General features: G+C 36.2%; 1 protein-coding gene across 1 annotated transcript in view; it reads left to right on the top strand.

The window, feature by feature from the left end:
- The window catches only part of Madm (MLF1-adaptor molecule), a 96,135-nt gene extending 72,321 nt beyond the window's left edge, over positions 1–23,814 (top strand). Inside the window, exons 2-10 of the mRNA XM_076113896.1 lie at positions 12,510–12,734; positions 13,246–13,376; positions 13,552–13,730; positions 13,928–14,102; positions 14,218–14,336; positions 15,128–15,281; positions 16,256–16,454; positions 16,750–16,869; positions 17,014–23,814. Coding sequence (XP_075970011.1) covers positions 12,510–12,734; positions 13,246–13,376; positions 13,552–13,730; positions 13,928–14,102; positions 14,218–14,336; positions 15,128–15,281; positions 16,256–16,454; positions 16,750–16,869; positions 17,014–17,133 — 1,422 coding nt within the window. The 3' untranslated portion in view covers positions 17,134–23,814. The remainder of the gene's footprint in view (positions 1–12,509; positions 12,735–13,245; positions 13,377–13,551; positions 13,731–13,927; positions 14,103–14,217; positions 14,337–15,127; positions 15,282–16,255; positions 16,455–16,749; positions 16,870–17,013) is intronic.
- Positions 23,815–24,412: the final 598 nt, after the last annotated feature.

Raw genomic sequence — 24,412 nt, 5'->3', positions numbered from 1 at the left:
TTTTTGCTTCTTTCGGACTGGCATCCATATCAAAGAATTTTTTAAACGTTAATTTTATTATCACTAAGTTTAAGCAGACAACGAATAATACTTTTTAACGCATCAATCAAAAACAATTCAGACAGTGTCCAGACACATGCGCACGCGCACTGCCACTGATAGCCTTCCACAATGCGTCGTTAATGCACAGCGCGACTCGAACAAAGACACGTTCCGTTATCGTTTCACGTAATGACTAGTAATAAACGTTATCAGCTAACAGTTCGTTCACTTGTACATATACACACACATGGAACGTATTAATAGTTTTTTAGTACTATGTTACTGGTTCTTTAGTCTGTTGTGTGTAAGGTGATATATGAGAAGGTTTACAAAGTCAATTCAATTCATGAGCTGGACTAAATGCTTTATAGATTTCCAATTTGTGGGATATCCTCAGTAGCAGCCCATCTTGTTTCAACTTATCAATCAAGATCCAGGTTTCCTGTATGTCTCGTCTACTATTACATACCTACGAACAACGAATGAAAGTTGATGTTATATGTTTGAAAGATAGTTATGTTAGCAGACAATTCGTTCTGTTAAATCCTAGCAGTTGATCATCCAAACGTGTAGAAATAATAATTGAAAATCTTCGATGAAGACGCGCGGCTTTCGTATACAAAGCTCGGGCATGATGAGATTACAAAAGTCAAGCAAGCAATGATTTCCTGAAATTTACCAAATCTTTTGTCACCTTCCTTATCAACAAAGTCAATTACATCATTATCAAACCAATCGTCTGCTATCAAAACCAAAGCACCTGTGCGAACAGATCCGGCGAATGTACGGAAATGACCGGAATGTTCGTACAATCGCACATTCGGTATCAGGCGCCGCGTCCGGGATAAATTTGACCCTTTACTCTGCGGCATGTGGGGCGGGAGTTCCGGCCCGGACATACGTGCGAGGATATTGCTACGCTTAACATCATATTTCGAATATTGGCGAAAATTTCGAAATATGATCGGCATTGCGACGATGTTCGAAGCGTAGCTTATGATCGACACTGTCGTTTCTTTTTCTCTTTCTACTGTTAAATGTTTTAGTCAGATAATTGTTAGGACTATATTTGGTAGTATTTTATTTTAACACGTTAGGTGCCCACTGTTGGGCAAGGCTCTCCACCCAAACGAAGATAGTCTTGCGAGACCTAAATAAGGTATTCTTCATTGAACATGTTAAGCCTTGTTGTATTTATAAGAATAAGTTGTAATAGATCATTTCGTAATAAAACTAGGACAAGATCCACCGCTATTATGTCTAGTGAAATTCTTTATTATCTGGTATGAAAAACTCGGGAGCCGAGTTAAAATAATCTTCAGAAAAATATCAAATAGGTTACATTAAAAATAAACCAACAGATGCAGACTTAAATGCCACTGCAGTGCAGCAATTTAGTACAAAATACCTCTAAAAGCTTACAATTCATTGCTTTTACGAGAACTTATTTTCAGCTCTGAAAGGCTTTATTGAAAAACTTTTTTCCCGTAAATTTTTTCATCGCTCCTGTTTTGTTTTTCTGAAAACTTAAATTCTCCAAATTGCTGTTACTTATTACGTTTGTAAAATATATCAGCTCTTATTTTCTATAGTTCTTTTAGATTAGTCACTTTGAACATAAAAATGTTTTGTCATTAATTAATATTAGTGATATTAAGTATAAAGAAACAAGTTTGTTTCACAATCGATTGGTAGTATCAAGAAATATTGCGAAATATCAATCGACATGACGAGCTCTTACGAATTGATGAGAATTGATCGAATCAACACATTGTTTATCGTCAGAACACCTGTACTTCCGTATTGATTTCAATAGCAAATTAATATGTAATACATAATTTGCTGCTTATTGTAGTCTTGTTATTTATTGTACAAGTTTAGTGTTACAATTTTTGTTGAGACATTTTCGTGCACTATTTAACACTTTTATGATTAAATTCTACTTAAATAATGCATTTTAGGATACTGCCTATCGATAGATACCTTCACCTAAGAATACTACATTTAAAGATGTCAAATACACCGTTTAATTACAAAAGGCGAACATTTCTATCTATGTAATATAGACATAACTACAGACAATAACATGTAATATACACGGCTCCGCGTCCTGAGGTCCCGTTAATGTTAATAGCATGACCCACAGGTTAATCTGCTATAACGCACCGATAACTATTCAATTATTATACGTTTATTATTATATTATTATGTTTTATAATAATAATTAATAATTTATTGTTGTCTCGCGACGACTCAACGATAAGAGAATATGATTTTTATTGCATTTATATTTCTCATTTGCAGTTATTCTTTGTACAGTAAATGAGGTTTTTATTCAATAAAAATGACAGGTTTTATATGGAAAGTTTTTTTGAAATGACTTTGTCTTAGTGCATTTTTTAAAGAATGATTTAGAAATAAATATATTGTAATTTCATACGAAGGACATTGCATTATTTTTGTTAAGAAAATAATTAAGTAACTAAATTTTTTGCTTAACATTTCAAGATTTCGATTTTTAAGTTTCAGTAGTTAAAGTTTATTAACTTAACTATAAAGACCCTTATAACGTAGTCTAATCCCAGATTTCAAACACCGTCTGACAAAAATTGCATCTAAATCACTTTCGCAGTTTAGTCGTAAAAGTTTCACAGACATACATAAAGTTGTAGTTTTAATAGAGTACAGATAATAGTTATTTTAAGACATTGCATAAACGCTTGTTTGTGTCTATACATTGTTAACGTTTAAGTGAATAGATAACCTTTGAGGTTGGTACTTTATTTTACTTATAATACTGCAAGTTTTCTCTTAATAGGTTTAGATAAATCCTTTATCTTTTATGTTTTTCTTTACTTTGTACACAATTCTGTCATGGTTTTTCTTTCAAGTAAAATCTATACATTTTAATGTTGTCTATCCAATTGACAAGGAAATGTTCTGATAGAATTTTTTAACAAATGTTTCGTTTAGTTTTTTCATTTGCTTTTTCTGCCCGCCAATACTCATAAGTGGGGGATATTAGCTATCATGCTGCCAAATGTTATCCTTTCAGGTTAAGCTGTTTAAATGATTCAGAATAATTCTGTGTTACATCTGAGCTCTATTATTAACTTTTATAAACTACTAGCTGACCCGCGCAACTTTGCTTGCGTCACATAAGAGATAATTTTCCCCGTTTTTGAAACATTTTTTACTGCGGCTTTGCTCGTATTGGTCATAGCGTAATGTTATATAGCCTTCCTCGTTAAATGGTCTATCTAACTCTGAAATAATTTTTCAAATCGGACCAGTATTTCCTGAGATTAGCATTCAAACAAACAAACTCTTCAGCTTTATAATATGAGTATAGATTCACATTGCCAATATTAAAAAAAACTCAGTCTAGTAAAATCGACCTTATTATAGAACTAAATCAAACACTATTTTAGTACTTATTTAACTAGTCGTCTGAATCACCTGAATCACGGTTCTTATTGACTGGAAGCGGCCGCAATCTGACCTCCTCAATCCAATTAGTTAAGATATAACGTTTCTATTTACTCGTTAGATTCTTCCAGTGAACGATGTGCCGTGTTTGTTATTGGTGTATTTACTTGATAGAATGGATTTACTAACCCATTGTACTTACAGTAAAAGTAGTAGATTCCCACTGTTGGTCATGGGTCTTCTCCCGGAATGAAGACGACTAAGGCTTTGAGCCCATCGTGACCATCTTTGGAATGGAGACATAGCATCCTCTTATAAAGTCTTTTTTTTTCATCATCATCTCAGCCGGGAATCGTCCACTGCTGGACAAAGGCCTCCCCCATCGAGCGCCAATAGGACCGGTCCTGGGCCGCCCTCATCCATCGGACTCCGGCAACCCTTACCTTTTTTTTTAAAGGCAAAAAATTATTCCGTGTGGAAATCGATCCCACGACCTGTCGACGCAATGGTAGCGGCTTGGCGACCTAAGCCACTGCGCCACGAAGGCAATCATATAAAAAAGTCAGTATTTTAAAGAACTCTCATAAATGGCTCTAAATCTGATGAAATTTAGCATAGACAGTAAAAACCTTGATCAAACACAAGCTGGTCTATCTAATCTTTAAAAAATGTACCCCTAAAGTACCAACTTTGTCAAGTCTAGTCTGTAATTGTACATTGAAAAGTCGATAAGTTTGGTGAATTAACCACAACTATCATCTATCAGTATCGCAAGGTTTCAACCTCAACGGTTTACGGTTGTGTTTACAACACTTGATAAGCGATTGTCTTATCGGTTCACTGGTTTCATCAGTTCAGCCGATTCGTGAACAAGACTGAAACTGAAACTGTAAATTTAGTCACATAGTTGATTTATTTGTGGCTGTTTGTTAAATTCATAGGCTTGTGTAAAGTATTAGATGTAAGCGATTTGTCTTCGAAGTTCTAAGTTCTCTGGTCTCTGCCTCCTGGTCCTCTATGACAAGAAGGCGTGATTTTGTGTATTTATGTATGTTCCCAGTTTGATACTTTGGTAAAGTAAATGGTTCTTTTTCTGATTGTAACATATCTCGAAACCAGGAGAAGTTTTTGGGGAAGACCTCTTTGCCCAACAATGGGACAGCTCAGGTTAATAGAAAAAATAATTCTTAGTGGTTGCAATAAGTTCGGAAAATTGCGGTGTCCTCAATTTTAGAAATAATAACTATTACTATAGAATTGTCTATGTATAAAACGTTGAGGACAGTTGACATAGAAAATCATTATTTTTCAACATTAACAGGAATTGAAGGGAAAATTTCTACTGTTGTTCTTTTCCGTATTCCGCTAGTGTATTATTGTTTCAGTTAATTAAACCCATACATATCTAACATTCAATTGCAATGTTATTGTTAATAAGTTTCTAAGCGGAGTGAAACTTGCAATAAAGCGTCGGACACACGCCCCGGGCTATAAGCATGAGGTTTTACTGCAATACTGTACGTTCATCTAACGGACGTGTGTGTACTGTGTACCCTAAGGCTAAGGAAACATGCTCAAACGTCACTTGAAATTTTCATATTCTTGAAATGATATATGGGAAATTAAGTTTAAGTTGCAATATACTTGCTTGTTGTTGATAACATTTCCATCGATGACGGCTAATTATATTGCGGTTTCGTGTGAGTGAAAAGATTCCTTGGGTCAAGGAAGCTTCTTAATCAAGATTATTAACTATCGGAGTATCTACTTATCCCTTGAAATAATTAAAATTCTCACTTACTTTCGCGTTCCTGAAATAAAAATGTAGATATAGTGGATAACAATGTTTACTTTAATTTCACTTAACTAATTGAGTAATTCTAAGGATAATTTCATTACCACGCACCGGGTCTATACTTAACCCAGAAGTCAATATTGTCACGCTGCCTGCAATACAAAAATGTTTAATTTTATCTTGATTTATACTACACATTCTATTATATTATTTATGCAGAGTTAATATATAAAGCTTTGTGATTGATATGGGAGTAGTGCATTGAAAATCTATTTGAGTGCATCCAATATCGTAGTGAAATATGAAGGTAGCAATAAAGTTGGAAGGCGTCGACCACACCTTGCGAAATTGCGATCACTGCGCGACTGTAAAACGAAGAGTTGTTAGGACGAGCACAAGCTAGCGCATTTATTTGTAGAATTTAAAGTTCTTGAGAAAATTGTTTGCATTGCAGTCTCATTGTTGGGTAAAATCTTTCTTCTTGTTAAAGTCACAATTAGTAGTCAGTCAGTACAGTCAAGTATACATAGAAGACTGTTATTAAATATCGATCGTCTATATATTTTTATTTCATACCTAACATCATTTATCCCCGGTTTCTGAAATAGGTAAATGTTAGCGGTAGTTTATTTATTCAATAGCTTTTAAGCTCATATAAACATGACAGTTTGAATTGATGAACTACCGCTAATTGTGCCTCAGAAACCGGACATTCATTATACGTAGTGAATGCAATCCCGATCTCGCGGGATCCCGATCTCGCGAGATCCCGTGTATTTTTTCGGGATCAATCCCGAAGCATAATATGACGAGATCCCGTTCTGGCTACATTGCAATAGACTTAAGATGCCGATTAGAAGCTCGTACTATTGATACACTTTGTATTTTAAGAGGCTACTTTCAAAATGCCATGTGATTACTTTTTATTTTGATCTCCTGGAGCTACACCTACTTTTTTGATTATGTTCATGTTATTACACCTGTTAATTATGTTACGTTGTTAGTAATATTCAAAAATAAAGGCTTTTATTTTCTTTCAAATAATAATTTATTGCATTCACCACACTATCACACACATATTACATTAAACAAGCCGTTCGAATTGTATTATTTTTACTAACTAGACGGGATCCCGAAAATCTCGGGATCCCGCGGGATTGATATTTCTGATCGCGAGGGATCTCGAGTTGACGATCTCGAGTCGGGATTGCATTCCCTAATTATACGACATTACCTGAATCTAAATTGTTCAAAACTAACCGAAGCACGACAAAACATTGTTACACAACTTTCAAATCACGATGCTTAAATTCACACCTCATATTTGAATAGTCCGAACCAAAATTAACTCACGCAAATATCATAGAACGCTCGACTGGTTCAGTGTGTACTCACATTAAAATGTGCAGTTTAAATCATTGCAGTGGTTCGCCCACTCGCGTCGTAACGAGTGGTTTCGACCGGCTTTCTTCCGACGATTTATGGCCCAGGCCGCACAACTAAATTGTCCGCCAGTGTACACCCCGCCTAACTAACGAGTACTAGATTATCTTTGTTAATAAATGCGAAAGTTTGTGTTTCGCTTAGATGTTGTACGTGATACGCGTATTGAGCGTTTGAGATTGTGGAAAATTTACCAACTACCAATTTAACTGGCGTCTTAAGCATTGCTATTGAATTTTACACTTTCCGTACTAATAAAGTACTGTAGTGTTACCGCTTTTTCCCAAGTTAATTATGTCTATTAAAGGTTCCCTTTTTCCAGTAGCCTCGAGAATTCCTTGTTCTAATCTAAGTGCTCCTAGAAGTAGATTGAATTCAGTATTGCAATGGAATTTTCAATCTTTGAATTCCATCAGACTGCATAATCCTTTTGTAAAGAACAAACTCCACTCTCCCGAGAAGAAAAACGTAGATTATCCGAACTGTCAAACTGGTCGGCCGACTAGTCGTCAAACTGGAATATTTGAATCTAGTTAGCGGATAGCATACAGACATTGTTATCTATCTCGATTAGCTTATCAATACGTAATACGATGCGATAAGTGAAATCAATGCAATATTCAATCACGGTATATGTGATTTTGTGATAAAAATATAGGTATATTTGAGAGAATCTAGATATGGGTTGCTGGCTAACAAGTAAAGGAAAAAATTGGGTTTCTAGAAGATTCGATCTGTAAGGTTTAAAAAAGTTTTGCTAATTTTAGAAAAGCTGATATTATATTATAGTTTCGTTAAGGTTAGGTCTCTTTTTAAGAGTTTTGATGTTAGCCAAAATGTAATAATCCAGACTAGCTTTTTATATGTTAAACACTTATGTAGATAAGTATTTTAATACATTCTTTGGTCTTTGCCTACCCCTATGGGGAAAAGACTTGATTTTTTAAATATTGTTAAACCTTTGATTTTTATTCTCGTAAAAATTTACTGCAGCAAAAATAGTGATGCAGGTCCCTCGGGTTTCCTACCTTTCTCGACACCAATTTTAACATTTTAAAATACTGCAGCGCGGTGTAACAACTCAGCGAAAATTAGCATTCGCTTACATTATACAATATTTATACAGTCGAAAATAAAATGTTAAATATTCGTATATTTTTCATTCATAAATTGTTGGCAACACCTGTCCGTCTTGTATATTTTTTTGTCACGTCTGCTTGGTTTAATTTGATGCAGTTTTTAAGAACCGATGATCTAATATTGTTGATTTCATGAAATTACGAGAATTTACTTTCAAAATATGTATTTCTAATGAAATCATAATATACAACTCACATAATTATATAACAAACTCGTGGGATGATAGAGAGATCATGATTATTCTCATATAGACGATGATAACGATATTACAAATCGCTTGTTGTTTTGCCATTTTTATTATTTTACGATGAAGCATTAATTACTCTGCAGGCCCTTATTAGGCTACTAAAACGCAATCCTTAAAAAATAGATTGATTATTTTCACGCTTCACAAAATTGGCTTTGCATAACTTATAATTAGATACATAATTTAATAACTGGAAGTTTGGATGCATAATGCATGTCATGCACTAAAAATAGAATTTTCAATCACTAATTCAGGAACTTACCAAAAATTCATGATTATATCTGAATTATTACGAATACTCCTTTTATAACCGCAATATATTAATATAATTTGACTCGCAATTAAGCGTATAAGCGACAGCTTGTGAAATAAAAATGCAGTAATTATGTATGTCTGTCGTTGCAAGATCGTAAAGATGACATTTTATTGAACAATTCTGTCTGAAATTTAGCTTATTATTCGTAAAATGTATTAGATAAGGTGTGTATTATATGTTGCCGTTTTGGTACATACATACGTCATGATTGCGCAGAGAGTAGCGTGTGTTGACGAATTTAATCAGGATCTTGATGTGGAAAAAGATAATCATTTATTTATAATATTGCATACGTCATGCCTATAAGTAAGTTTGTGATAAATTATTGAAGTAAGCAATGAGCAAAGTATCGCAAGTAAACTAAAAAAAATACGAACAGTTCATCATTTTCCTTTTTACTGGGGTCGCGGGCACTGATAATTATAATTTGATGTACATAGATAAAATCACGTCCTTTTCCCATAGGGATAGGCAGAGACTAGAGAAATATGATGTTGTTTAGTAAATACCAATATAGACCTATGAATAATATCATAAATATTTTAACATTATAGACAAAAACTTGCTTTACCGATACAAAATGTTAATAGAAAATCTTCGCACCGAGACGTACTGGTCTATTTATTTAATAACAAAAACTGCGTACTACATAAACGGGTTTGATCATAACGGAATCAAACTAATTATAATATACAAACAAAATATTTGGCATACCAGGAACTGTGGACTTGAGGACAAAAAAACCGGCCAGTGTGTCAAATAGGACGCCCACATTTGCATGACTTGCGCAGTTGATCATAACGTGACGTGTTATTGAGGCTCTATGGGTTTTCCCATAGAGAATTCAAAATAGCATTTACTTGACCCACGGAGCTCCGTTTGCATATAAATTATATTTGTGTTTTTTTTTTTCATTTATATGATGATGTGAAAAGCAGAAAAATGTATCCTATTATACACCCCAAAACTAAAACTATCTGCTTGCCCAATTTCATCGATATCGGTGAAGCTATGAAAGTGTTATAAACAAGCTAACATTCGCATTTATAATATAAGTATGGCTTTAAAACAAATACTAAACAATGAAATAAGTATTTTGCAAGAGTAACACAATAATATTTATCCTCGTATCCTTATTTACGTAACTCTAATAAAGAAGGCCTGTAACCGAAGCACAACAATTAATCATTATGTCCGCAAATACACTTTATAATTAAACACAACTGTTTATTTATTGCATTCAGATAGCGGGTATAAACAGTGCGGGTTCAATGACCGATAACGTTGCACATTGCACTCGCAGTGGGATTAATCGCGCACATTTGCAACGCGTCGTCGTGTCGCTGCGATTAATCGCACGCATTAGTATTGCGCAAACGCATATTACTTGCAAACGACGTTGCAGATGTTGCTTGTTTTGTTTTACTGACGGCACTAGAAATAGATGCCTTTTACTGGCTCCCAAGATTCTGTATTGCATGCAGTAACAGAATCGATTCTTGGATCATGCAATGTGGAAAAAAACTTATTTATTCTGTCCAAATGTGTAACCAATTATCAGGTACACTTTATATTCTACCATTTTCGTGGCACAATGAAACCGTTACTGACACGACTGCTAAGAGTTTAGACTCAGGACCGACTTAATACGTGCTTCGGGAGTCTGCCATCTCAACTCCGAGCAGTAACTAAGCATTTCTTGACAGAAAAACTTAAGTATAATTTTTTGCCTGAACCGAGATTTGACCCCGAAACCCCTGCGCTGCGGGCCAGTCGCATTTACTACCATTGCTTCTCTGGGGTAGTTGACAAGTCACATAATACCATAACATATTTGCATACTCCTTCAAGAATAAGTTCAATCATTATTTTGTATTCCAGTACGTTCTCTTAAAAAACTTTCCAGATTGTTATTGTAGTTATGATAACAGTCGTATGTAAACTGCGTTCAATTGAATGATTACCTCGACTCAAGGAAGTCACAGTTTGTTGTTCGGATCACCAATAGTTTGCTCGTGCGATTGTACAAATTGTCAGACTTACTGCGCACTTATGAATCATGGTTTGCATAGTAATCTGCTAATATGAGCATGGTTAAATTCTTGTGTTTTTGTGAGTCGATTTGCTATTATTAAGGTTGATATGGGCAGACGTGTTAAGTATTTTAACGAAATATAAGCTGTATATTTTGGTATGAAAATATGTTTGACTTATGTCATAAAAATCTTACGAATATACAAATGACACAGAAAATTACATTATACTTAGAATAGAAAGGCGAAATTTCATCCCCTATTTCTGCCGCAGTTCCCCTATTTCTGAATCTGCTCATTTTTGAAAAAATGTATGACTTAAGCTCGGGTCTTTAAATATCTCTTTGGTAAATTACTTTACAAACTTTTGCATTGACAATGTGATTATGAATATTTATGAATTATTAATTCTGTCAGAATAATTGATTATCAGTACTTGAGAGACGTATACTTATTCAAATGCTTAACATAATAAAATACTTAAGCGTATAATAAAACATAAATCACAATCATTTATTTTCAATGAGTACTGCACTACACAGTTCATAGTGTCAGCCGATGATTGCCGACCGCACCTCGGCTAAACTCGGATTATATTCGCCAGCGAGGAAGATGCAATTACAGATATGTAAATTCAGATGCACCCACATACATCAAATAAATGGCTTCAACGGAGTACCATTTGTCCCAGAAAATTTAATGTGCCTACCCGAGTCTTTTAAACAAATTGTTTCGACGGCATTTTTTTGGTTTTCTGTCATTTATATTTTTTTTTTTTGTACACGATTCTCTCTATGTGAAATCATTATTTAAATGATTGTAGCTTGTAGCCTTGTAGTCTTGTAGATTGTAGCCCGCACCCTTTCCCGGCATTTAATCTATCACTCACTCATTTTTTATCGGAATCGGTTCAGACGTTTTTATGTGACAAACGGACAAAAACACTTTCACAAATTAGAATTTAAAAAATTTCAGAATTTACAAACAGTAAATTCTATAAGTGTCAACTTTCAACCTTAAACGACTTAATTTGGATCCTTTACCTACTTTTCAAGCAATGTCGATATATTGCGTTTAGTACGTGTGCAGACTACACTGTTCGATCGCGCTATCAAGCCTCGATATAAAGTATCATATTGGCAGTAATCCCTACATTATACCGGACCCCACATATTACAGAACTAAAGGCTACAAACTGGTAATATTCCTACAAAGAACCCTTTAATGGCAGCTATTCCAAACAACTGAGAAAATTTCACAAAATATTGCCTTGTTTTAATATTTTTATCACGTTTTATATAAAGCTCCTATAAGAGTTGTCCTACGTAATGTAGCCTCGGGCTAGTCTAGCCAATAAAAACTTATTTCATTAAAACTGTTCAACAATTTCCATCGTATTATAGAACATAGTTTTATGTGCATAATGTATTAAATATAAACGGTGGTTAAAGCTTAACAAGATAATAATATGCAAAAATATAATGAGTTATAAATTATAGTATATGCACTGAATACGGTTATCTCTTTAATCTAAATGAGGTGAAAAGTAAAGCATTTTCTGAATAAGGAATAAAAGTCATAAGTACTAAAAGAAAAAAGACTTTACTAAAACATTTATTCATTAAGTCACAAAATAGGAAGTAGTTTAGAGAATACCTACGACCAACACTTTTCCAATAGTCTAATCCTACAGTTAATTAGATTTTACATCTATACTAATATTATAAAGCTGAAGAGTTTGTTTGTTTGTTTGTTTGTTTGAACGCGCTAATCTCAGGAACTACTGGTCCGATTTGAAAAATTCTTTCAGTGTTAGATAGCCCATTTATCGAGGAAGGCTATAGGCTATATAACATCACGCTACGGTCATTAGGAGCGGAGTAGCAACGAAAAATGTTACAAAGACGGGGAAAAATTTGACTCATTCTCTTCCTAATAGGGATAGGCAGATACCAACGAACGCTACTTGCTATCCCAGGCTATGCTTGCTACCCATCATGTCATAATACAATACAAAAGTTTACTTTTCAATAAATTCTTATTTTACAATTTCTTTGTGTACAGGTTGAACAGCGCGATGTCCCCGGCATCGACTGCGCGAACCTGGCGATGGACACGGAAGAAGGCGTGGAGGTGGTGTGGAACGAGGTGCAGTTCTCCGAGCGCAAGAACTTCAAGTCGCAGGAGGACAAGATACAGATGGTGTTCGACAACCTCACGCGGCTCGAGCACCCCAACATCGTCAAGTTCCATCGGTACTGGACGGATACACATAACGACAAACCTAGGGTAAGTCACACTTTATTATGAGCTATAAGAAATTAAAGCACGCAGGGTATATTTGAAGGTCAGGAAAAGCTGGTCAACTTTACAAAGGTGTAGATATCTTTTGAGTTGAATATGCATACATGATTGTTCTCAAGGGTCTGTAGTTTACAATAAGTGAGTGGTTTAATTAAACCTAGTTTATTTTTTTACAGCTACATTGATTATGAATTTCTGTATTTTACTCTGGCTAAAACGGGTACGTAATGATACACGTGGCCACGAAGTTTATTTTTAATTCCATAAATACTTCACTTCATAACTTGGAAATTTCATTAATATAATATTTTCAACAAGTGATCATAACATAAACTCTTCCATTTGACAAGGACGAAGATGTTTTGTCATCGCAGTCTTTGAAATAGACATTCGTCCATTATCTTCAAAGTGGCTAACAAATTGAACTAGCGCAAGGCGCTATTCTGGGGCCCATTTTGTCGGCACAGTGATAAAGTAATTGATATGTTATTTGCAGGTTATATTTATAACAGAGTACATGTCGTGCGGCTCGCTGAAACAGTTCCTGAAGAGGACCAAGAGGAACGTGAAGCGATTGCCGCTGCAGGCGTGGAAGAGATGGTGCACACAGATCTTGTCGGCGCTCAGGTGAACATTACACACGATGCATATGCTTTATGACCTACAATTTATTTTATACGTGTAAGGTTTTAAGGTCACACAACACGCAGGTTCAAAATGCGTTACATGCCAACATCTAGTTGGTCATGTAACTCAACTCGACCCATCATCTTAACATTATTTATTGTCATTCACCTTCCAGTTATCTACACGGCTGCGTCCCGCCCATCGTCCACGGCAACCTCACGTGCGACACCATCTTCATCCAGCACAACGGGCTGGTGAAGATCGGTTCCGTGGCACCCGACGCCATCCACCACCACGTCAAGACCTGCCGCGAGAACATGAGGAACATGCATTTTATCGCACCGGAATACGGATGTAAGTACCACTAATAACACAACCTTACCAATGGGAACGGACACCATAGTTTCCTCTGCTTCATAATTAGCGTTTCTTGCTCTTTCTTGCTAAAAACCGTTTTCAATTTGTTCAGAAAGAGCAGGATGCGTGTGAAGCAACCGAAACTATGTTGTCCTCCTCTCACATTGACCACAATTTTATTTCCCCCGTATCAGCATCACAAATGGTGACGCCTGCGATGGATATCTACTCGTTCGGAATGTGCGCTCTGGAGACAGCCGCTCTTGAAATTCAGGGCAATGGAGACTCTGGCAGCCACGTGACGGAGGAACACATCATACGTACGGTCGAATCGTTGGAGGAGCCGAGGCAGAAGGACTTTATATACAGGTACTTTCTCTTACAGGTCGTTGGCGGTAAGTCGCTTTTGTTATGCCATGTATGGGTGATGCCTGTGCTCCCCTGTAGCGTGAGTCCAGGGGGTGACTGTGTGGTATGTTGGCAGGTGTATAAACAAGGACCCGACGAAGAGGCCGACGGCGCGGGAGCTGCTCTTCCACCCGTTACTGTTCGAGGTTCACTCTCTGAAGCTGTTAGCGGCGCACACATTGGTCAACACGACGGGTAAGTTCAAATACTGAATAGAAATAATTTATTGGCAAATCATCAGAGTGTAAAGCTAGTAGGCTGGATATGCTCGATTGACCATATCGATAGTCTAACGACAAATACATCTTAGTACTACTATTGTAAGTGTAACTTCATGGTTGATTACCTATATCGATTGAGCACATCCAGAAGAACCTTAGTACCATTATTCATTATTCTTTATATTTGATAAGATCTTTACATTCGGAAATAGTGAACTCCTAAATGGTGTCTGTGTCCTACTTTCATAAAATGCGGTGAGGTTTTAAAATGGCCGCCCTCATTGTTCATGCACCATTGACTTGAATATGCATAGTAATAAACTTGTTACAACTGCGCGCTTTCTTTCGTCCATTATACAAGACATTATTAACTTTGCGGTAAAAATATTAACGACGATTAATGCGATTTTCCATTTTTTGTTCAAGCTATTTCATAGTATTTTCAATTTAGAGAGTTCTGAAAAAAATAGATTTCTCGTTTTAAATTACTTAAATTCTTATGCATCAATTTGTCTTAAATCTAAAACACACGATGCCCAAAATGAAGTCAGTCACAAATCCAAATAACGCCACTTGCTATCAAACTCTTTCATTCACATTAAAAGCAGTATCTACAGAAAGACATCCGTATAGACTTATTAGGTTTTTAAATCCCATCTAGCATACAATAATCTATTCATATGTAGTGTTAATAATATTGTCAATCATAAGTCTCAAAAGATCACCAAATAGCAGTCAGCTATAGTAGTAACATGACGTTTCCAGCGAACATATCAGAGACGATCACGGACGAGGTGGCCGGGGGTGGCAGTGGCGAGGCGCTCGCGTGGTGCGTCAAGGGCGGCGAGCTCATGGAGATAGCTGCCAAAGACCTGCAGCCGCACGCTGAGAAACTTGAGAAGTTCGTCGAAGATGTCAAGTAAGTACACCAAAAAATCTTGAAGATTTAAAATTGTTTTGTCTTTGTGTCTCTTCTTTCGTTTTTGGTTACGAAAACTGCATGATAGAATGACCAAATTATGTTAATTGATGGTTGGTTTGAGGAGACTTTAACAGAGCTAGACCACAGTAGAGTTATTTAAAACCAGTAGTATTCCCGTGCACTAGGTAATAAATAATGCTACTAAGAAGTAAATTTGTTGTGTGTAATACAATGAAAAAGAAAAAAGATCGTACGGTTTTTTTTTTTTTTTAAATATCTACATTTTTATGAGATAAATAAATTTAACACTATAACAAGTCATAAGTGTTACATGCTCATTGATGATTGATGTCATTGAGAATGCAATAATATGCAAATATACAAAACGGTGACGAGCGATTATGTCAATCCATTCATCAAATATTATAATTAGCGTTCACAAAAACTCGCATCAATGAAGCTTTGTAAGATAATTTGATGAATTGCAAATGAAACTAAATGTTGACATCATTGTTATTTCTTATTGATGCTACTTGTTTTATTTGTATTGATCTTTCTTGTTAGTGTTGAGTCATGGATTTAAAAAGTGTTTGAGTATTACCGTTAAATCCTAATAACTGATTCATGTTTTTCTTAATTTATAAAGTCAGTCTTATCTCGTTAGCGCTTCGTTGAGAAAGTAGGTAATATACTTGTATATCGTTTAGAGTATTGCTACTGGTCGCAATATTTAAGGGAACTTTCAGACTGCGATAACGTTCATGCGTCCGCGTTTACACACGTTAAAGATTCTTGCCAAACAAAGACATGAACCTGCATTGACGCCGTCGAAACTTATTCAAGTCAGTGATGGTATCGTTTTCTCCATTCGCTCGAACTAGCAGGTGTTTTGTTATTTAAGAAGAACTTTAGGTGTAGGTAATTTAGTCGTGGATAGTGGTTATAGTGTGGTATGTTTGTCCCCCGCGCAGGTACGGCATCTACCCGCTGACGGCGTACGGCTGGACGCGCGGCGGCGGGCGGGCGGCGTCGCCGGCGGAGCGGCCCGAGCAGAGCGCGCCGGCGTCGCCCGAGCCGCGCGACCTGGAGACGCGGCGCGTCGTCAACATGATGTGCAGCCTCAAGCCGCACCCGCACCCGCACCCCGATGCGCCGCCCGCCGACCTGCTGGTGAGTCTCTTATACGAAGTGTCCTAATTACTGTCTCCTGTACTACATGTGTGATAACAAAAATGATCGAAAAAGAAGTGAGAAGAGAACGAGTGACGAAACGGAAAATCGCCACCGTTGTCACGTCCCCGTCATCTGCAATCTTACCACGTGAAAATTTGAACTCGGTTCACTCTTAATCGGGACCGAAGATTCTGACGAAGAGTCGGGTTATTTTATTTTAAATTTCCATCGCGTTTGGGATTCATATTGAGTATTACCGTCTTAAATAAAAAATGTTGTGTCGTGTTTCCAGATGACGATCTTACTACGCATGGACGACAAGATGAACCGTCAGCTGACGTGTGCGGTGTCGCGGAGGGACACGGCCTCGGCGCTCGCGCATGAGCTCGTGCAGCTCGGCTTTATACATGAGGCAAGTGTTTGTCGAACAACCGTTTAGTTTTGTGTTGATTTATTGAAGCCTGTGTTTGTGCTTTTTTTGTGTGGTTATCGAAGTTAAGTCAGGAATGTTTTTTAGAAAATCCAGCTAATAGTTTGGTTTATTGGTTGTGTGCAGGCGGACCGCGAGAAGATCTGCCGGTTGATGGAGGAGTCATTACGCAGCAGCTTCGGCGGCGCCCCGTCCCCCGCGCCGCCCGCGCTGCCCGTGCGCGCGCCGCAGCACGTCGCCAGCTAGTGCCCCCGCCCCCCGCCACCCCGCGCCCGCCCCGCTCCCCGCCCGCAGTACCCCAGCGCGGGCCCCGCGCCGCGCCCCTGCGGTCCTCCACCCATCGAGCCCTGCTGCATCAACACCCGCCCACTTAAAGTGGTCTAACTGCGGCCAGCGTCCAGCGACGGTGACGGTCTGTAGCGCGGAGGAGACATCGCCGAGTCTGATCGCCGCCAGGCCCGCTGTCAGCGTGGACCCGGCGCCGAACGCCCGTGGAAGATCACCCCCGGGGCGGGGCGACCCTCGATCCTGTCGTACGTATGATGATATACTTCCGGAGCACTTAGCTTTTATCGATATTTAAACAAGGTTTTTTAGTCAACTAGGTGCGGGCCCGCCCGCGGTAGTCCTAGATTAGAGTTAACGCATATTTATACGTAGAGAAGGTCCCGTGATGAGATTTCGTATCGCCGCGCCGTCACCGCGGCTCTCCCCCTCGCCGGCTCGTTTGGGCGGGGATCGCGTAGTTCCGAAATGTTATTTATTTTAACTTTAATATTAGCTTAAGTAATGTGAGCGGAGACATCACGATTTAGTTTTATATGACGTTTAAATATTATATCGCCGAAGACGCCGGCGGCTGGTCCTCGCTTAAACAAGCTGATTCCAAATATTCGACATCGGTCACAATTTCAAAATGTTATAAATTACCGTCTTACACGTAAATTGAAATTAATGCGGAGGTATTGTAAAGTCGACGATTATTACCGATCCTCTTAGTAAAATTTATTGCATTTTAATTTTTATTGTACCTCTTATTAGTAATCCCATAAAAATGTATTAATGGTTGATCCATTATCTTTCTAAGTAACGTTTAAGAGCGTGTAATAAAAATGATAATGTAATGAAACAAATAACAGAATCGGTGTTAATATTTAAACCGTAATTGGTTCACGATACGACATCCATATACCATGTTGATTTGATCAATTCACACGAACATCTTCGCGAAGTAATATTGAATAATAAAAATATAGTAATCAATTCTATTCATTATTCAATTTCGCTTATCACTATAGTATTTTTGTTATTTAATAATACTTATAATACGATATAAAGGCCAGGTTTTACCGCTTCTAAAATATCTATTAGATAGATTATCAGGTGGATTCTTGACAGTGGTTTGCAAAAATTTACTGTCACTTCATCCGGTAGATAGATACTCTGATATTTATTCATGACCTGTGAAGTCTGGCCTATATCAAGACAATCTTTGTTCAGATATATTCATGATTGAGTGCGACATGTGGTATGGATGTCGTAAGCATTAGAGGTACCTTCAATGATTGCATTTCACCTCCCAAAAATCTTACTAGTCGAGTGTGAATCTATACCAACCGAATCTTAACTAAATTGATGCTTTCTAAATGTAAAAAATTAAACGTTCACTTGTAAAAATTGTAAAGTATCGAGATTCGGAACTGTTTATAATATTTAGTTGGAACATCGAGTATGCTTTAGTGATGTAGAATTTTGTATGAATGTGTATATGTTATAAATGATATTTAAAAGAAAAAAATATTTAAATTAAAAAACGTTTACTTTTAATTATATGTATAGTGAGGCTTCCTCTTAGAGCTTTATGGACGTGGTTATAAATAATAAGTATACGGAAATTTGAACATACTCACTATGATGTTAAGGTTGAAATTTGTACTGTATTCGCGTCGATTACTTACGACACTTACACTATTTGTTGAGACGAACAGTTTATATCAATTAATTTGTTAAGATTTTATATGAGACGCTTATAATAGGGTTTTTTGTTTTTAATATGGACGTGTTTGGTTTTCAACGTAGTGTTGCCATCTGTGTGCTAAATCGTTGAGGTTGTTGCCAGCTACAAAAATGTAGTTATCTCGGTTCAAGATTATGATGACTGTAAATTTTCATCTGTTCCGGGTCAATCATAAAAAATGAGTGCTATTTAGTCAAAATTCTACCAAATGACAACAATGGGCCCTAAATTTTGGAACGAGTAACTATTGTATAAAATTCCCTCTTCGACTAAGACAAAATGCGTATACGTTTGAAAACCAAGCACGTTCGCAAGCATATAGCATGCATGGATCAAGTCAATTGTCAGAACTTGTGATGTTTTATATTGTAACACTGTGTTAGATATTGTATCGGTGTTGTCACACTAATAAGAAATAATTTCATGCAATAGGCCAAGTAAAAAAATATTTCCTTTTAAGACTTACGAAGATAATTGCGTTGAATAAATACAAAATATTACTAAATCGTTATGTTATTTGGCACTTAAACATCGATCTGTCTGGATTAAAATCGATGAAAATCCTAGGATGGGCGTAGGATGAAAATCCTGAGAAAGATTTATAACCCTATCCAATTTGAAGGTATATTTCCGTTCAAATATTTAAATTTGTACCGGTACAAAATCTAATACAGTTAAAATAAAGAAGTTTTGCATTTACACACAGACAGATGTTTGTTAAACAGTAAACACAGTGGTAATTGTTTGGTTTTATACGTAAAGCTATAGTGGTGCTAGTATGTATGTACGTATTAAGTGTCGATGCAGACGGACCTGCGGGACAGTAACTAGTTAGATAGTGTAATTTTATTCTAAGCCGCTTGGAATAAGGTTTACATTTCAGTGAAAAAAGCCGATTTTCATTTCCAATGAGCTAGTAGCTCATTTTAATAGAACTAACATTTGTCAAATACTTGATTCGGAGGCTATACAACAGTGTGGAGTGTTGAAAATTGCGCTATGGTTACTATCCAATAATATAGGGCGATTAACGTAATCATCGAACTAGCTAAGTTGCAACCACGGCCAGTATAACCTATGCCGAAACTCAAGCAAACTAATGTTAAATTAATGAATTGCGTTAATTCACTTATAATATTTGATCATTACGCGATTTCCTACACTAAGTACTATACTGTATCTCCTACGTAGCAAGTATTTATCATATGAATTGAGCAATATCTGGTCATGAAAATTTAAACCTTAATTCTAGAGAAATAAGAATAAAATTACATTCTTAAGTAGTTTATTGTGCTGTCGGTCTGTCTGCGTTGCCCATTACATTTCGCTATTATTGTAAAATATAGTATGTCATTGTAATTGTTTCATCGGCACCGGGTTCCTAATATTTTGTTCCAAGTTTTGGTGCTGCAAGTCATTTATCGAGTTTTGTTTTTATTATATTTTAAAATTCCTTGCGACGTGTTGAGGTGTGATAAAATAGCCATAGAAACGACAAAGATTAAGAAATAATGTCTTTGGTATATTCATTTCTTTCTCGCTTATGGATCTGTCGTAAGAGTGAGCGAGAAGCAATGATTCTGTAAATCAGGGTTTTGTAGCCTTCGAATAACTTCGCTACACGATATATAGTCTGTTATTTAATAAAATAACAGTAAACTATATATTTTATAAATTCGGGTGCACGGCGGTGTCACGGCCAAGTTACGCCTCAACACAATAGCTTTGACATTTGGTTAACGCTAGTGGTGCCAAATATAAAAGGTGCCAACGATTCGTTTTACTTTCAAACGACATTTTGTTTACTAAACCTTAGTTTAAAGACTTCCATTCAGGAGTTTTGATTAACGGCTTGCCATTGACAATATTAATCGATCATTTTAGAAATAGAACGGTGTTACAATGGGGATTTTAAAACGCCATACTTGCAGAAGTACAATACAAAAAGGTCTTCAAAACCACTATATGAATGTCTTAATGTATCGTTCTTTTGTAAACTGGTTCAATTCCAAGCGTTCGCGTCGTTTTGTTTATATTTAAACCCATTTTCAGTATTCTTCTAGGTCTTTGTTTTATCATTGACCATCAAAAGTAACGCGATATAAAGTTGTCCCCCTCTTGCTACTAAAAGAGAATACACAACGAATAAACAGTTATTTTATTCATCAATGATAAAACATGGTCCTGTGTAAAATTCAACTTTATTACCCAAAAAAATCAATTTATAATATGTAAATAAAATTCCATTTCGTTGAAATTCCATCTTGAATATTCCAAGTGTCATTGACCCACTGTTTGTTTATGACGAGCTGTATTACGATGCGAACTTCACCCCCCACCCCCGCACACACCCCTCTCCCCCTACGCCCTTCATATTGCACAGGTGTTCGGTTATGATGTGTACTCACCGCGTGGTTGTGTACAGACCTTTATGTACCACACATTGTACTAATAATTTATAGTCTCTTCTCGCATTTTTGGCAGTTAATTCAGGAATTTTAATTAGAAATGTTATCGTTTAATGGCACTATAAATTTGTTAGTAATAAAATTATTATACAATAGTGAAAAGTTGGACTTTATTTTGTTAAATAGAGCAAGTTAACGAGTGTTATGTGAAAATGTAAGAGAGAAATGTATGTAACATCTATAGTACATAATGTGTGGTGCACATAGCGTCTGCGTATCGGCGTCGAAAGCTAGAAGTATAGTAGCGCTGTAGTCTAGAGTAGTGTAAACGAAAGACTGGCTAATGTAACGAGTTAGGTTGTTGTATGGCGGGACGGCAACCGCGCGGTGTCTCTGCCCACGGGCGACAACCACACGCAACCACCACGGTTGCCAACCAACAACTTAGTCCAAACGGCTGTTACGACATCAAGAAAGTTTTAATACTTGGCTCTCGTTTTAATGCAACATTTCATGTAATTCTACCGCTAAGAAAAAACTTTCTTTAAGATTTAAATTTTAAATAATTGAGGGTATAAATATTCGTATTCGTTACCAAAAACTAATGTACGCTTACTTATATAAATATATATTAGGGTATATAATTAAATTATAAAATATTAGGGAAATGTAATATAAATTTTTTGAATAACTTATAATTTTTGTTATTCGGTGGGTTGTGAGAGACATTGCGCGGGCGCAGTCGGGAGGCAGGTATATAGCTAGTAAAGTGGTGTTCTTGTAAATATTCGCTTTTAGTCTAAACTATACTTATTAATTATTGTTGTAATTGTAACTGATTTATGTACCTACTTATCACGAGATAGTATACACTACATACTAATTTGCTTGTTTTTATGTACGTCGCATTTTTTTAATACTTTTTGTTTTTTGCTATTGTTTAGAATGTCTCGGCAGTTTCGGTGATGTAAGCTCTTGTGTCTGGCATATAACTGAAAATATATAGTTTTTAATAAAATGTAATTTATGAGTTTCAGTTGACGGGAATGTTTTTTTATTTTTCCTTAAGAGGGTAATTTTTATCTTGTATTTTTATTGTATTTCATTTTAATTGTGTTAGATACGAAGGGTCATCAACTCCAAACTGCCACAGACTTGCAATATTTATTCGTTTATTCGTCAGTTTCAGGATTTTTATGTGCACAAAAGTCCTACACAACGTTACCTACATTGCTTTTGCTATATTTTAGAGGTTTCACTCATTTATTCTATGTTCCTATGTGTATATGTTTTGCTTGAGAACAGGTAATAAAATACCAAATGCAGGAAAGCCACACACAATACATTTTAAACCGAGTTAGGAAATAGTGACGTCACGAACTCTATGAATAACAGATGAGACTGTCATTGGTCAGATAATATTGTATACCTCTTGTATACAATATTATCTGACCAATGACAGTCTTAGACAGACAGTCTATAAGGCTTTCTACGTACATATTCGGTTCCCCAGTATTTATCGAACAACAAAACCGAATCGAAGCAATTCCTGCACTGGCTCGGCTTGTGCCGCTGGTTTCCCATTCAGATCCAATCGTCACGATTAAATTTAAGCATTCAGTAGCGGTGATACGCTTTTCCCGAACATTCATCGACATATTCGGTCTAGGCCTATTAATAGCCGCGTACTGACTGGCCTCGCAGCCTCGCGAAGCAATGTCTAGGTCTCTTTTCTTTCAGATCGAAATGAGCGGGACCGAGATATTGCCTTGCGAGGCTGCTCGGTCAGTAAGTACGCGGCTAATGCCGAACCAAATGTGTGGCAAGCCTGACGTCACTATTTCATAAACTTTGTTCTACAATCAGGCCTATGGACTTTGCCTTAATCGTAAATGAACAGAAATCTAGGCTGTTAAATGTTTTACGTTCGGTCGAATCGCTTCTCTTTAGGATGCTGATCTAAAGATACAGTGGATTATAACCCAACTTTATTTCTATATTGTAAACACACCTTAGAGTATATGTAGACAAATTGAACTGCAGGCTGACTGCAGAATTCAAGTTTATATGCAGTTGCAGCTGCAATAACTGCATGCTGTATTATCACGATCGTAAGCCTTTACGTTTCTATTTATGAATGAACCATTAACTGTGCAGTCAGCACGAAAGCAGTCAGTCAGCTTCCTATAAACTACAGTTTTGCAGTCAATATTCAGTCTAGTTTGTCTCCATATATCTCTAACAGTTAATTATATGCTTTAATGCATTGGTATTTTATTACTAGGCTTCAAGTAAAACGGTACAACTTATTATTTTAATATAACGTTGTTTACTTTTGTTCAACACATACATACGTTAATTTTTACAAAAAATAATAAAAATAAAATGGACACATTTATAATAAAATATTAATTATATTGTAAATAATTACCCAATCAGTGTTCTGGTGTATTTTTTCTTTTGTTTATCCAAAGAAAATGTGTTCATCTATTAAAAATATTATTAATTTGCGTTTTTATGAGATTGTAACATAATTATTTATTGGATCCAGAATTGCATTTCCCACTCGATTTATATCATTTCCTATACAGTTAACTATGTGCAGATAACCGAGTATGAGTTAGTATATAGTACATAAATATAATATTACCTATTATGATTATGCTCAAAGTGACTAGTGAACAATCCATAACAAATGATCGAACGGTCGAGTGATGTTTGCATACTATTCTAAAATAAAGAACGTCAATAAAGTGTATTTTAAAAAAGTATTTTGTCGTTTTTATCAATTCCTTGCTCACCTTACCATCTTACCCTATATACTAAAACAGTTACCACTACATACTTATATTATATGTATTATTACTATTATTCACCGAATTATTCACAATTTATTTAAAAATAATTCCACGACTTCTATCTAATGAAGTATCTGTAAATGTCTATCTAGTAAAGTTCGTTCACCGTGCTCGCGAGTCATAATATGATATTCGAATAAAAGAAACAAAGAATGAATAAAATAAAAAAAAAACAAACGAAAACATTACAAATAATGCTACTACAGTAAAGCCTCTCTTTCCTGGCAACTCTGCCATTGGAC

Source organism: Anticarsia gemmatalis, chromosome 4 (assembly GCF_050436995.1).
Source record: "Anticarsia gemmatalis isolate Benzon Research Colony breed Stoneville strain chromosome 4, ilAntGemm2 primary, whole genome shotgun sequence".
NCBI classification, from domain to species: domain Eukaryota; kingdom Metazoa; phylum Arthropoda; class Insecta; order Lepidoptera; family Erebidae; genus Anticarsia; species Anticarsia gemmatalis.
This window is presented reverse-complemented; position numbering and strand designations above follow the sequence as displayed.